General features: G+C 60.6%; 2 protein-coding genes across 4 annotated transcripts; both read right to left on the bottom strand.

Moving 5' to 3' along the window:
• Positions 1-4,809, bottom strand: GPN2 (GPN-loop GTPase 2). Of its 3 annotated transcripts, none has more exons than XM_069036174.1 (6): positions 4,756-4,809; positions 3,757-4,202; positions 1,754-1,910; positions 1,306-1,466; positions 588-718; positions 1-165 (listed from the first exon to the last, which is right to left on the bottom strand). In XM_069036174.1, the coding sequence occupies exons 2-6, from the start codon at positions 4,171-4,173 to the stop codon at positions 93-95; spliced, it is 939 nt and encodes a 312-aa protein (XP_068892275.1). In that variant the 5' UTR covers positions 4,174-4,202; positions 4,756-4,809; the 3' UTR covers positions 1-92. The 3 variants fall into 3 exon arrangements, with proteins under 3 accessions (XP_068892275.1, XP_068892276.1, XP_068892274.1); XM_069036175.1 differs by lacking the exon at positions 4,756-4,809 and adding an exon at positions 4,733-4,754; XM_069036173.1 differs by lacking the exon at positions 4,756-4,809 and having other exon boundaries at positions 3,757-4,315.
• Positions 4,810-5,544: 735 nt separating this feature from the next.
• GPATCH3 (G-patch domain containing 3) lies at positions 5,545-10,272 on the bottom strand. Its single transcript, XM_068994397.1, has 7 exons — positions 9,917-10,272; positions 9,312-9,730; positions 7,952-8,126; positions 7,216-7,275; positions 6,842-6,963; positions 6,542-6,669; positions 5,545-6,159 (listed from the first exon to the last, which is right to left on the bottom strand). The coding sequence occupies exons 1-7, from the start codon at positions 10,257-10,259 to the stop codon at positions 5,940-5,942; spliced, it is 1,467 nt and encodes a 488-aa protein (XP_068850498.1). The 5' UTR covers positions 10,260-10,272; the 3' UTR covers positions 5,545-5,939.
• Positions 10,273-10,977: the final 705 nt, after the last annotated feature.

Genomic DNA, 10,977 nt, shown 5'->3' on the forward strand with positions numbered 1-10,977 from the left:
TGGAAAGGCTTTCAGTTGCTCTGAGTCACAGCTTAAGCTCCGGGGAGGAAAAGGAGAGGTGTCAAAACAGAGGAGTGGGGGGGAAGGGCGTGTCACAGATCCATCACCTCCTCTTCCACGGCTTTGTCCTGAGATTGCACATACTTCTCCTGCACTGCCAGGGTGCTGATAACACAGTAATTAAGGAAAACGAGGGGCTGGGCTCAAACACTCCCTTCTGCAGGAGCTCTGAACGTTCTCAGCGAGGAACCAGCCCAGCCTCACATTAGCCTGAAGGCCATCAGGAAGACGCAGCATCACCTGAGTTATTTCTGGCTCTGCCTGATCCCAGACCTGACAAGTGTAGGAGAATCAATTGTATGGTTTGAAGGAGAAGGAAAGAACCCAACCAAGGGAGAGTGAGAGAGAGGAAAGTTGTCAAAAGATTCCTGACACGTTCACGGCATCTGCCCCGGGCTGGGCTGAGCCCTCCCCACTCCCCACACGTGTATCACCCACCAGGTGATGTCAGGAACAACCTGGGCCTGCAAATCCCAGCCTTTGTCCCCCAAGGAGAGAGAAATTAAACTCAGCACCACAGAGGATACGAAGAGAAGTGGAAGTCGGCCCCCACAGCTGCCGACATCAGCGCCTCCAGGCTGCGGTGCTCCTGGTCCCCGAAGGAATATCCGTTGGCTTTGTCCACGGCCTGCATCACCTGCCGCATGCTCTGCTTGTCCTGGGAGGAGGGACACGGCTCCCTGGGAACCTGCTCCTTCCCCACAGGCAGGAGCTCAGGCTGGGCTGTACTGGGGATGTTCTCTGGGGCTCTGGGCCACCGGGACAGTGCCCGAAGCCCCGGGGACACGAACAGGGACAAACAGGGACACTGGTACTGACACTCTCCACCCTTTCATTCCCTTTCATCATCTTGTCCCAGCCCACTGGCCTCTGTTGACACTTCTGCCAACTGCCTGATCAAGGACGTTTCCAGCCCCCCCTCCCCGATGTATTCCTCCCGATCTTCTCACTGTTTGCTGCTCCCTAATTTAACAAGGGTTTAGGTGATCCTCAGACCAGACTTGAAATGAAGGCCAGAAGAGCTGAAGGAAGGGGGAGCCTGGATTCCCCACCCCAGGACAAGAGGCCCAGGTAGCCCCAAGCTCATCAGCCTTTTCCCTTCCTTTGGCTGCCACAGATCATTTACAGCTCTGGGTGTGTTTCCCTGAGTCCCTTCACAGCGCAGGTTTCCAGCCCTGTGGCTCTGAGCAGACAAAAAGGAGCTGCTACACATGCAAGGCTCCCAGTTCCCTCCTGCTGGGTCACCTGGACGTTGAGTGGCACGAAGGACACCAGGCTGTAGTCCTCGATCACCTCCACCAGCTTCTCGTTGAGGCGGCGGAAATTCCTGAAGAAGGGATCGGAGGCCAAATGGTCAACGAGGTAAGAGAGGTCCAGGACCTCGGTGTAATAATCCAGGTTGAAAGCTGCAGGGAGACAGGCATCTCTGAAGGCAAGCTGGAAGCTGAGGAGCACAGTGACATCTACAGCAGCTTCCCCAGCCACCCCCATTCCCAAAGAGCTGATTTGCACCTGACACAGCCCAATTCCACATCCCTCCCCCTCAAATTCCTCAAGCGTCCAAGGCCAGGATGGAGCTCTGAGCAACCTGGGATAGTGGAACGTGTCCCAGCCCACGGCAGGGAGGCAGAAGAGATGAGGCTTAAGGTCCCCTGCCCCCAAAGCACGCTGTGGTTCCATGGAATTCCCTTACCCAGCTTCCCGTACTGCTCGATCAGGTCCATCTTGGAGAGGACGTTGACGTGGGGCAGCTCCACGTGCAGCATGGTGGAGAGGGAGGTGCAGAGCACGGAGATGAACTTCCCGGGGTCTGTGCAGTAGTGGGAATCCACCAGGTGCACGGCAGCCAGCTGGGCAGCAAGGGCACAAAGGGACACACAAGGTCAGAGCTGTGGCAAGTCCATCCAGCTGCTCGTGGGACAGTCTGGAATGGCCACAGGACAATCAGCTCAGACCTGACTGCGCCATGTGGGGAAAGGACCACCCCCCTCCCACCTCCTGCACGTAAAACACAGGCTCAGAGAACCTTGGAATGGTTTGGGTTGGAGGGGACCTTGCAGCTCACCTGGTCCCACCCCTGCCATGGGCAGGGACACCTCCCACTGTCCCAGGCTGCTCCCAGCCCCAATGTCCAGCCTGGCCTTGGGCACTGCCAGGGATCCAGGGGCAGCCCCAGCTGCTCTGGGCACCCTGTGCCAGGGCCTGCCCACCCCCACAATTCCTGCCCAATATCCCATCCAGCCCTGCCCTCTGGCACTGGGAAGCCACTCCCTGTGTCCTGTCCCTCCATCCCTTGTCCCCAGTCCCTCTGCAGCTCTCCTGGAGCTTAGGCCCTGGAAGGGGCTCAGAGCTCTCCCTGGAGCTTCTCTCCAGGCTGAACACATATCCATGTATATAAAGTGTCTATTGCCACATTCCCACCCTTGGACCACCACGGCTCAGAGCCAGGGAGGGGCTGTGGGGAGGCTTTTAGAGCTCCACCACCAGCACAAGAAACTTCACCCTGCAGCTGCTCCCCCCTTTCTCAGGGTTTCTCTCTTTGCAGCTCAAGTTTCCACACTCGTCTGAACTCTGCAGGGCTTTTGGGGTGGGAGCTGAGGCAATTCCCCTCCTGAACAACACAACTGCCTCCGGATTCCCACCTCCCCACAGGAATGCTCAGGCCCACTCGGGAGCAGTAACTGCAGCACACCAAGTTCTGCTGGGAGAGTCAATTGTGGCTTGCACTAATAATTAATAATTACACTAACGAGCAGTTCGGTTCCCCGGGTTTTGTGTGGCAGTAACAATGTGGTCCCAGAGCTGGGGAAGTCACTCCAAGTCAGGGCTCTAAGGCTGAGTCACAGCAGCAGAACCCAGCCAGTCTGGGGCTCCCAGGCAGGCGTGAGTACCTGGGAGAGCACAAAACAGCCCTGTAAATGTCTTATTTTAGCAACTGCAATCCCATGTCCATTTATTCCAATGAAAATAAGCTCTAATGTGCAGATTCCCAGTGACATTCTCAGGCAAATGAAGTTGCCCTTCTTGCTCAGAGCACTCGGGGTTTGCACATTCATGGTCTGGCCCCGCCGCAGAGCAAGCGCAGCGTCAGCAGCTCCCGGGGCTGCTCTCACCTGCAGCTCCCGTTGTGCAAGGGAGCCCAGAGCACGTCCCACAGGGTGCACAGGGACCTGGCTGGGCTGCAGGAGGGGCCTGGCATGGCCCCTGGATTCCTCAGGGCAGTGTCAAGGCTCCCGGCACACACAGAACCCCACTCTGGGTAAAACACACCCGGGCTGTGGGGAGGATCCTGGAGCACAGCAAGTGCTTGTCCCATCCCTGGAAGTGTTCAAGGCCAGCTTGGAGCTATCTGGGCTCGTGGAAGGTGTCCCTGCCCATGGAATGGACTGGAACGAGATGAGCTTTGAGGTCCCTTCCAACCCAAACCATTCTGGGATTTTGTGCTAAGCGTGAGGGAAGGAATCTGTGTTCCTGCTCCTAATCCCACTAAAAGCCCTAACACACCATTTTTTGCCAATCCCTCCCAGCATAAAATAGGGCAAAATTCTCCTCCTTCCCTGATAAAGCCACTTCACACGAAAGGCCAAACAATTCCCGGAGACAGCAGCCATGAGTACCCTCAGTGCCGCTCTGTGCCCACAGAGCGTGGCCCCTGGAGCTCGTGGGGTGCCAGGCACTGACCCAGCCCATCCCTACCCTGAAATTCCACTTGGCCAGCTGGCCAAAGACGTTCTTCAGGGACTCGTGGTGGGTGTAGAGCTCCACCTGCCCGGGGCAGTCGAAGAGGACGTAGTGTCCCCCGAGCCCCTGCAGCTTGTCCCGCAGCCAGTCGGCGTTGGCCTCCAGGTACTCCATGCAGTAGATGAGGCCCCCGTTGGGGCCCAGCCCCAGGCTGTCCATGACGTCGGGCAGGGTGACCAGCTCGGCGATGTCCAGGGCGCAGGGGCAGGGCAGCGCCTCGTTGGCGGGGTCCAGGTTCACCACGGCCACCCTGCGGCCCAGCCGGCCCAGGAACTCCCGCATGGCGTGGCAGTAGGTCGTCTTCCCGGAGCCCGGCGGCCCGATGACCACCTGGCCAAAGGCCAGCGAACTGCCCCTGCTGCCCTCAGACATGGTGGCTCATCTCCTCCTCCTGCCACGGGCTGAGACGGGACAACATCCCATTTATCGTTTGATCTGCGCTTATAGGGACGGGATCTGCTGGGATTCGCAGCCAGGAGCGGGTGGAGAGGAAAGGAAAGTGCCTGCACCCCGCTTTTTGACCACATTCCTCCTCCCCTTCCCCCACGTCTCTCATTGCCCCCCCTCTGCTCACATCCCCCTTTCCCCCTCACATTCCCATTTCTCCACGCCTTCTTTCCTCCATCACCCCCTTTTCCCCCGAATCCCTCCCTCTGCCTACACCCCGTTTATCCCCGCCTCCTCCTTCTCCCCGTGTTTCCCTTTCCCTCGCGTCCCCTCTCCTTCCCTAGGGCCCTCCTGACCCTCCTTCCCCACTCCCCGTTCCTCCCTCCCAGTTCCCCTCCTTGCCCAGACCGCTTCATCCCCTGCTACTCACCCCGATCCCGGTATTCCCCCGGTGTTCCCCCGATCCCGGTACCCCCGGTGTCCCCCCGATCCCGGTATTCCCCCCGATCCCGGTGTTCCCCCGGTGTCCCCCCGATCCCGGTACCCCCGGTGCCGCGGGCCGCTCACCGCCGCCGGTGCCCCCGCGCCGGGTCCGGGTCGCCGCGAGCCCGCAGCGCCGCGTTCCGGGCGCGGAGCGGCCGCCGGTCCCGCAGCGCCCCCTGGCGGCCGGAGGGATGCGCGGCCCCGCCCTGGCCGGGACTCGAACCCGGGACCCGAATCCGGGCGAGGGTCGCGGGTTCGAGTCCCGGTGCCGGCTCTTGTCCCTCCAGCACATCCCCAGCCCCGCTTTTTTTCCAAAAGAATCACAGAATCAATAGGATTGGAAAAGACCTCTGACAGCATCGAGCCCTAGCTCTGACCAAACAGCACCGTGGCACTGAGTGCCACACTCAGTCTTTCCTTAAACACCTCCGGGGGACAGTGACTCCACCACCTCCCTGGGCAGCCCATTCCCAATGTCTAACCCCCCCTTCTGTGAAGAAATTCTTCCTCATGTCCACCCTAAACCTTCCTGGAGCAGTTTAAGACAATGTCCTTTTGTCCTGCCACTCACTGACCGGGAGAAGAGCCTGACCTCCACCTGGCTACACCCTCCTGTCAGGTAGGAGCAGAAATCCCTCCCTGCATTCTCTCCCTTCACCCCTTAAGGAAGTCACGCAGGGCCTGACCTTCCCCATTCACACTTAGCCCTCCAGCTCTGGGTCACTGGGACGGAGGCTCGCCCCTGTGCCGTGCCTGGGCCAGGAGAACGGGGCAGAGCACCCTGGAAAGCCGTGGCAGGCAGCACCCACAGGTGCCCAACCGCAGGGCACCGCCTCCCCGAGCATTCCTCTGCAGGCTGCCAGGACAAGCCTTTCATCCCGACGGGTTTCTCCGAGCAGTGTGGGATCGCCACGCCCAAGGAACGCTCGGGCAGCAGCAGTGGGACAGTTACAGTGCCCTGTCTGTGCTTGTCCTTCCCCAGCTCTCAGGCTGCAAGTTCTGCTTTCTCAGCCTCACCAAACACACAAATTTGGTTGATCCCAGCACGAATATAAGTTTTAACCCCCCAACATCTTTCCCCATTCCTACTGAACACCATTTCCTTTCATTTGTAAGGTTCAATTAGTGGGGAAAAAAACCCCACCGTGGCAATTTTTATTACAAATCCGTATTTTTACTAAAAATAAATATATAAACACCCTGCTTCACACTGAGACCAGGAGCCAGCCTGGACTGGGGAGCAGGACAAAGGCTGTGACAGTCCCTGCTCAGTGTGGCTGGGACCTGAGGCTGCCCAGGGCGGGGTGGGACGCCCGGACAAAGGCCATGTCCTGCCTGTACTTCATGGCCGTGGGGGGCTGGCGCCGGAGCAGTTGGTCACCCGTGTCCTGGGGCTCAGGGTCATCGTAGATGGTGGAGATGACAACAGAAGTGTCCCCACGGGGCTTCTTCCTCCTGATAAAAGTTGGCAGCTTCTCCCCGTGGTACCTGGAGGGAAGCAGGAAAGGTTTGGTGGGAGGCTGCAGAGGCCACCAGGCATCCCTGTGCTTCCCAGCTCCTTTCCTGGAACGGTTGGGTTGGAGGGGGCCTTAAACCCATCCTGTTCCACCCCCTGCCGTGGGCAGGGACACCTTCCATAGACCTGCACGTGGTTCCAGCCTTGCTCCAACACCACAGCTCCGCTAAGGAGCCCTGGATTGTCAGGAAGAGCAGCCTGTTTGTGTGGAATTCCCCAGCTGTGCAGGGAAAGGCAGATCCCTGGCACAGCCCTGTCCCCACTCGGCTCCCCTTGCAGCCTCTCAGCTGCTGTGAGCCCAGAGAGCCTGGGCAGAGGTGGGAACAGGGGCTGAGAGGGCACTTGGCTACTTACCCCAGCCCCCTCTTGCACCTGGGGTTCTGACCCTCGTTATCCAGAGCTTCGGCCATCCCAGAGTTGCTGCTCCCCAGGCCCAGCCCCTCCGTCCAGCCCTGCTGCTCCAGGACCTTCCTGCCAAAGCCCTGGGAGAGGGGAAAAAACCATCACAGACTTGCTGGACAAATCCCACCCTCATCTTCCCAGAGCCTTCTGCCCTCCTCCCACACCCAAGACCTCTCCTCCTCCTACCCCACACCCCATGGGCATCACCCCTGGCACAGCCCCTCCTGCCCTGAGCAGGCACCCAGAGCTCACCTTGGTGTACCTCTCGAAGGTGCCAATGTGCTGCCCTGACACGGATCCATCCTCCAGCCCATCCCGGAGCCGCCGCTCCAGCCACATCTGCACCGAGTCCCGAGCATCCTTATCCCCTCCATCTGGGGAGAAAGCAGCCAGAGTCAGCGCAGCACAGCTCAGGGAGGCTGCTCAGCACCAGCATTTCCCCCAGAGCACCAGGCAGAGGAGGCAGAACCTGTTCTTTTTGGCAACGCTTGCTGCCAGACCAGAAAAACATTGTTTCAGGTTCTCTGACGGTTTGGATGCTTTCAAAGAATGACAAAGAGCTCCCCAAATTCTGCATGGTCAGAATTTCCCTGGTTTCCCTGGGGTGGGTGGCTCAGCTCTGATACCTTTGTCATAGTAGATGCTCATGTCCACGTCCCAGTCGTCGGCCGTCTGCTCATCAAAGTCTGCCAAGAGAAGGGAAGCAGCACTTTAGGTGAGGTCTGGCACAGGGGAGCTCTTTGCTGGTGGCCCAGCTCCCTATTTTCCCTAACAAAATGGGAAGGGATCACAGAATCATTGAGGCTGGAAAAGATCTCCAAGACCAATCACTCCAACTGTGACCAGTTCCCACCTTGTCACCACTGAGTGCCACATCCAGTCTTTCCTTGGATACCTCCAGGGATGGGGACTCCACCACCTGCCTAGGCCTGACCACCCTTTCCATGAGGAAATGCCTCCGGTGTCCACCCTCCCCCTCCCCTGGCCCAGCCTGAGGCCATTCCCTCTCCTCCTGTCCCTGTTCCCTGGAAGCAGAGCCCAACCCCCCCGGCTGCCCTCTCCTGTCAGGGAGCTGTGCAGAGCCAGCAGAACCGGACACAGCACTCGAGGTGGTGCCTCAGCAGTGCCAGCACAGAGGAAATGGCATTAGAGACTCCCCAAATCCCAGAGCCCACCCAAGAGGCTCCCAATGGCACCACGGGGGGCTCTGGGGGGGTCTCTGGTGACCAGTTTTGTGCCCAAGGGAAGGCTCAGAAGCCATGGCATGGCAAGGTGTTGGTGGCTCCAGTTGACCTGGACTGTTTGTAAGGGCTTAAACCTGATTTAAGCTCGTGGGCTCAGTGACACAAACACCAACGTCACCTCCATCCTCCTCCTGCCAGAACTGGGCATCTGTGTAGAACACGAGGCCGGAGCCGCCCTTCTCCCACTTGAGCTCGATCTCCTCCTCGAAGAGCCGCTCCCGCGCCCGCTCCTGCTGCGTCACGTCCTCGTGCAGGGCCTCGTGCCGCTCCCACTCCTCACACGTGTCGTTGTCCTGCAAGGACAGCCCAGCAGGGAGCTGGGGGACGCCAGCACGGCCCCGTCCCTGCTCCCTGACCCCTTCCCAAGGCCGTCCCTCTGGAGCAGCTCCGCCGGCAGAGCCGGGCCCGGCCCGCGGCGCTCAGGCCCCGACACGACGGATGAGCTCATCCCCTGACTAACGCCACTTCCAGAGTCAGCAGGGAGAAATCCCACAGCACACCCACTCCACAGGCCCGACCTGCCCCGCACAGATGCCCATTTAAGGAGCAGGTGCGTTGGACCTGAAGTCAGCACTAGCAACGAATTAGTTCCACTCCAGCTGATCCCTAAGGAGATTGTGTGGGCTCCCAGGAAGCGGCGCCCTGGCACAGACACAGAGCTGCCTGCCCAGCTCTGGGCACAGCCATTAACCAGCCAAGGAACAGCCAAAAGGACGACTGCAGAGCCAGGAAACAGCCTGGGAGAAACAGCTGGAGGAGTCTGTTTAGTCTGGAGAAGAAAACACTGATTAAAAAGCTGGAAAAAGGAGGGAACAAAGCGCTCTCTGTGCTCCCTGTTGCCAGGAGAAACTAATGGGGTGGAATTGCAGCAGAGATTTGGCATCTGAGTTAATTCTGGTGGAGGAAAGAACGGGAATGGCTTGCCTGGGGATCTGTAATGACAGAGGTTTGGGAGAACAGGCCAGACAGGCGTCTGCCAGGGAGAGGGGTGGGATGGCTCCTGCCCAGCCCAGTTCTCCAGGAGCCTTTGTCACAAAAGCCACTTTCCTCAGAGTGACTAAACTCCAAGTGCAGGAGCATCCAAGGTCAGCCCTTTCTGCAGCTCTGCACGTCACTCCCAGCACACAAACGTGGTCCCCAACCTCCGTCACCTCGTTTCCCAGCAAAGCAGAGCTGGGCCCATCTGCCAGGCAGCAGGGCAGGGTCTGCTGGGCAGCAGCAGCCTCCCCTCTGCTCCTCCTCACATCAGACACTTTGGGACCAACCCCTACGACCACCCTGAGCAGTTTTGGGGGGTTCAGGCACCCCTGTCCCTGCCCCAAGGGGCTCAGTGCACCAAGGGATGAACAACTGTATTTTAACACTGTTTCTAACAAGCCATTTATCCAACTAAAGGATTAAAAATGAGCTCTGAGAGTGGGATCTGCCCTCATAGCTCCAGCAGCTGAGCCTGGATGGTGCTGGAATATTCCACTTACATCACCTGAGTCCGACTCCTCTTCCTCCTTCTCCTGCCCCTCCTCATCCTCCGCGGGCCGGGCAGGGTGAGTCACCCCCGCGGGTGGCACCGGCTCCTCTCCCTCCGTGATCTCATCCCCTGCAGCCGTGTAAACTCCTTCTTCCTCAGCAACTGTCTCAGTGTTCTGGTATTCAAAGGGCACATTCCCATACCTGCGGGATGAGCCAGTCTTTGGAAAATCCAGCTGCAGTTTCTTGATAACGCGGGGGGGCAGCCTGCAGGCCCGGATCAGCTCCAGGAACACGCTCAGGGGGGTGCCCACGTTCCCAAAAGGCATGAAGGAAGGGGGGTTGAACTCGGGCAGCCGCTTCAGCTGCGCCTCGGTGACAGATTCGCCGGCAGCCGCCCCGTCCTCGCTGCTGGGAGACGCCTCCGGGCCTGCGGGAGAAAAGCGATGGGTTGGGGCGGGTAAATCCCGGCGCCCCCGAGCGGGAGGGGAATAAGCGGAGCCCACATGGGCTCTTCCTGCCTCGGAGCAGATTTGAAGCATCAAGGAAGCTCCGCGAGGAGCTCTAACCGCCCGGTGCCCCGAGCGTGCCGCGCCGGGACCCCGCCCGCCCGTACCTGTCCCGGGGCTCAGGCGGACCCTGCGGATGAGGCAGCGGCCGGGCAGCGCGGCGCCGCCGGGCCCGACCCAGCGCTTGCCCGAGTACATGCGGACGAAGCGGCGGGCGCGGCCGGGCCGCACGGACACCAGGCAGGAGCAGGTGCGCGGCGCCGGAGCCCCGCCGCCCGCCGGCAGGCGCTCGGGGCGGTGCCGGTAGTGGAAGCAGAGGAAGCCGCCGGCCTCCAGGAACTGGCTGAAGTAGGCGCGGAGCTGCGCGGAGCGGAGCGCGGCCGGGATGCCGCTCACCAGGCAGTACCGGGCCGCGCCGCCATCACCGGCGGTTCCGCTGGGCGCCGCCATCTTGGACGGCCGCTGCCGGCGCGCGGGGATGACGTTAGCGCGACGAGTAGAGGGCGCCGCCTGGCGGCGGGGGAGCGCGCGGCAGACCTGGGGTCCCCGGGCCTGGCGAGGTCACAGGGCCTGGGGACAGAGAGACCCTGGGGTGCCACAGGCCTCGGGACCAAGGCACCCCAACGGGGGCTTAACAGGCCCCGGGGGTGTCCAGACCCCGTTGTGGGGGTGTTTAACAGGCCCTGGGGGTGTCTAGATCCCGTTGTGGGGGTGTTTAACAGGCCCTAGGGGTGTCCAGACCCCGTTGTGGTGGTGTTTAACAGGCCCTGGGGGTGTCCAGACCCCGTTGTGGGGGTGTTTAACAGGCCCTGGGGGTGTCTAGATCCCGTTGTGGGGGTGTTTAACAGGCCCTGGGGGTGTCTAGACCCCGTTGTGGGGGTGTTTAACAGGCCCCGGGGGTAGCAGGGCTTGGCCAGACCCCCAGGGGGGTCACAAACCCCGGGGGTTTCAGGCGCTGGGGGTGTCCAGGCTGCCCATCCTTATCCCATGTGAGGGGCCTGGCCTTGTCCCCATTCAGTCCCACGACCTTTGCTGTCACCGCCCCCTCACAGGCGGGTCCCACGCTGGACAAGCACCCCCGGCCATCCCCTGTCCCCAGGACAGCCGGGAATTCCGACTCGGGGCTTGGTGCTGCCCGTGGGCCTGTGGGAGCCGTCCGTGACTCCGG

This window comes from Aphelocoma coerulescens, chromosome 23, assembly GCF_041296385.1.
Source record: "Aphelocoma coerulescens isolate FSJ_1873_10779 chromosome 23, UR_Acoe_1.0, whole genome shotgun sequence".
NCBI lineage: Eukaryota > Metazoa > Chordata > Aves > Passeriformes > Corvidae > Aphelocoma > Aphelocoma coerulescens.

Bases quoted from the DNA above. Each gene is read 5' to 3' on its own strand.
- GPATCH3 (XM_068994397.1), bottom strand. From the start codon at position 10,259: ATGGCGGCGCCCAGCGGAACCGCCGGTGATGGCGGCGCGGCCCGGTAC. The intron at 9,731-9,916 runs GTACGGGCGGGC...TTTCTCCCGCAG, and splicing joins CCGCCTGAGCCCCGGGACAG to GCCCGGAGGCGTCTCCCAGC. The intron at 6,160-6,541 runs GTAAGTAGCCAA...GCTTCCCTCCAG, and splicing joins AGGTGCAAGAGGGGGCTGGG to GTACCACGGGGAGAAGCTGC.
- GPN2 (XM_069036174.1), bottom strand. From the start codon at position 4,173: ATGTCTGAGGGCAGCAGGGGCAGTTCGCTGGCCTTTGGCCAGGTGGTC. The intron at 1,911-3,756 runs GTAGGGATGGGC...CTTGCTGCCCAG, and splicing joins TGGCCAAGTGGAATTTCAGG to CTGGCTGCCGTGCACCTGGT. The intron at 166-587 runs GTATCCTCTGTG...CTGTGTTATCAG, and splicing joins GCCGACTTCCACTTCTCTTC to CACCCTGGCAGTGCAGGAGA.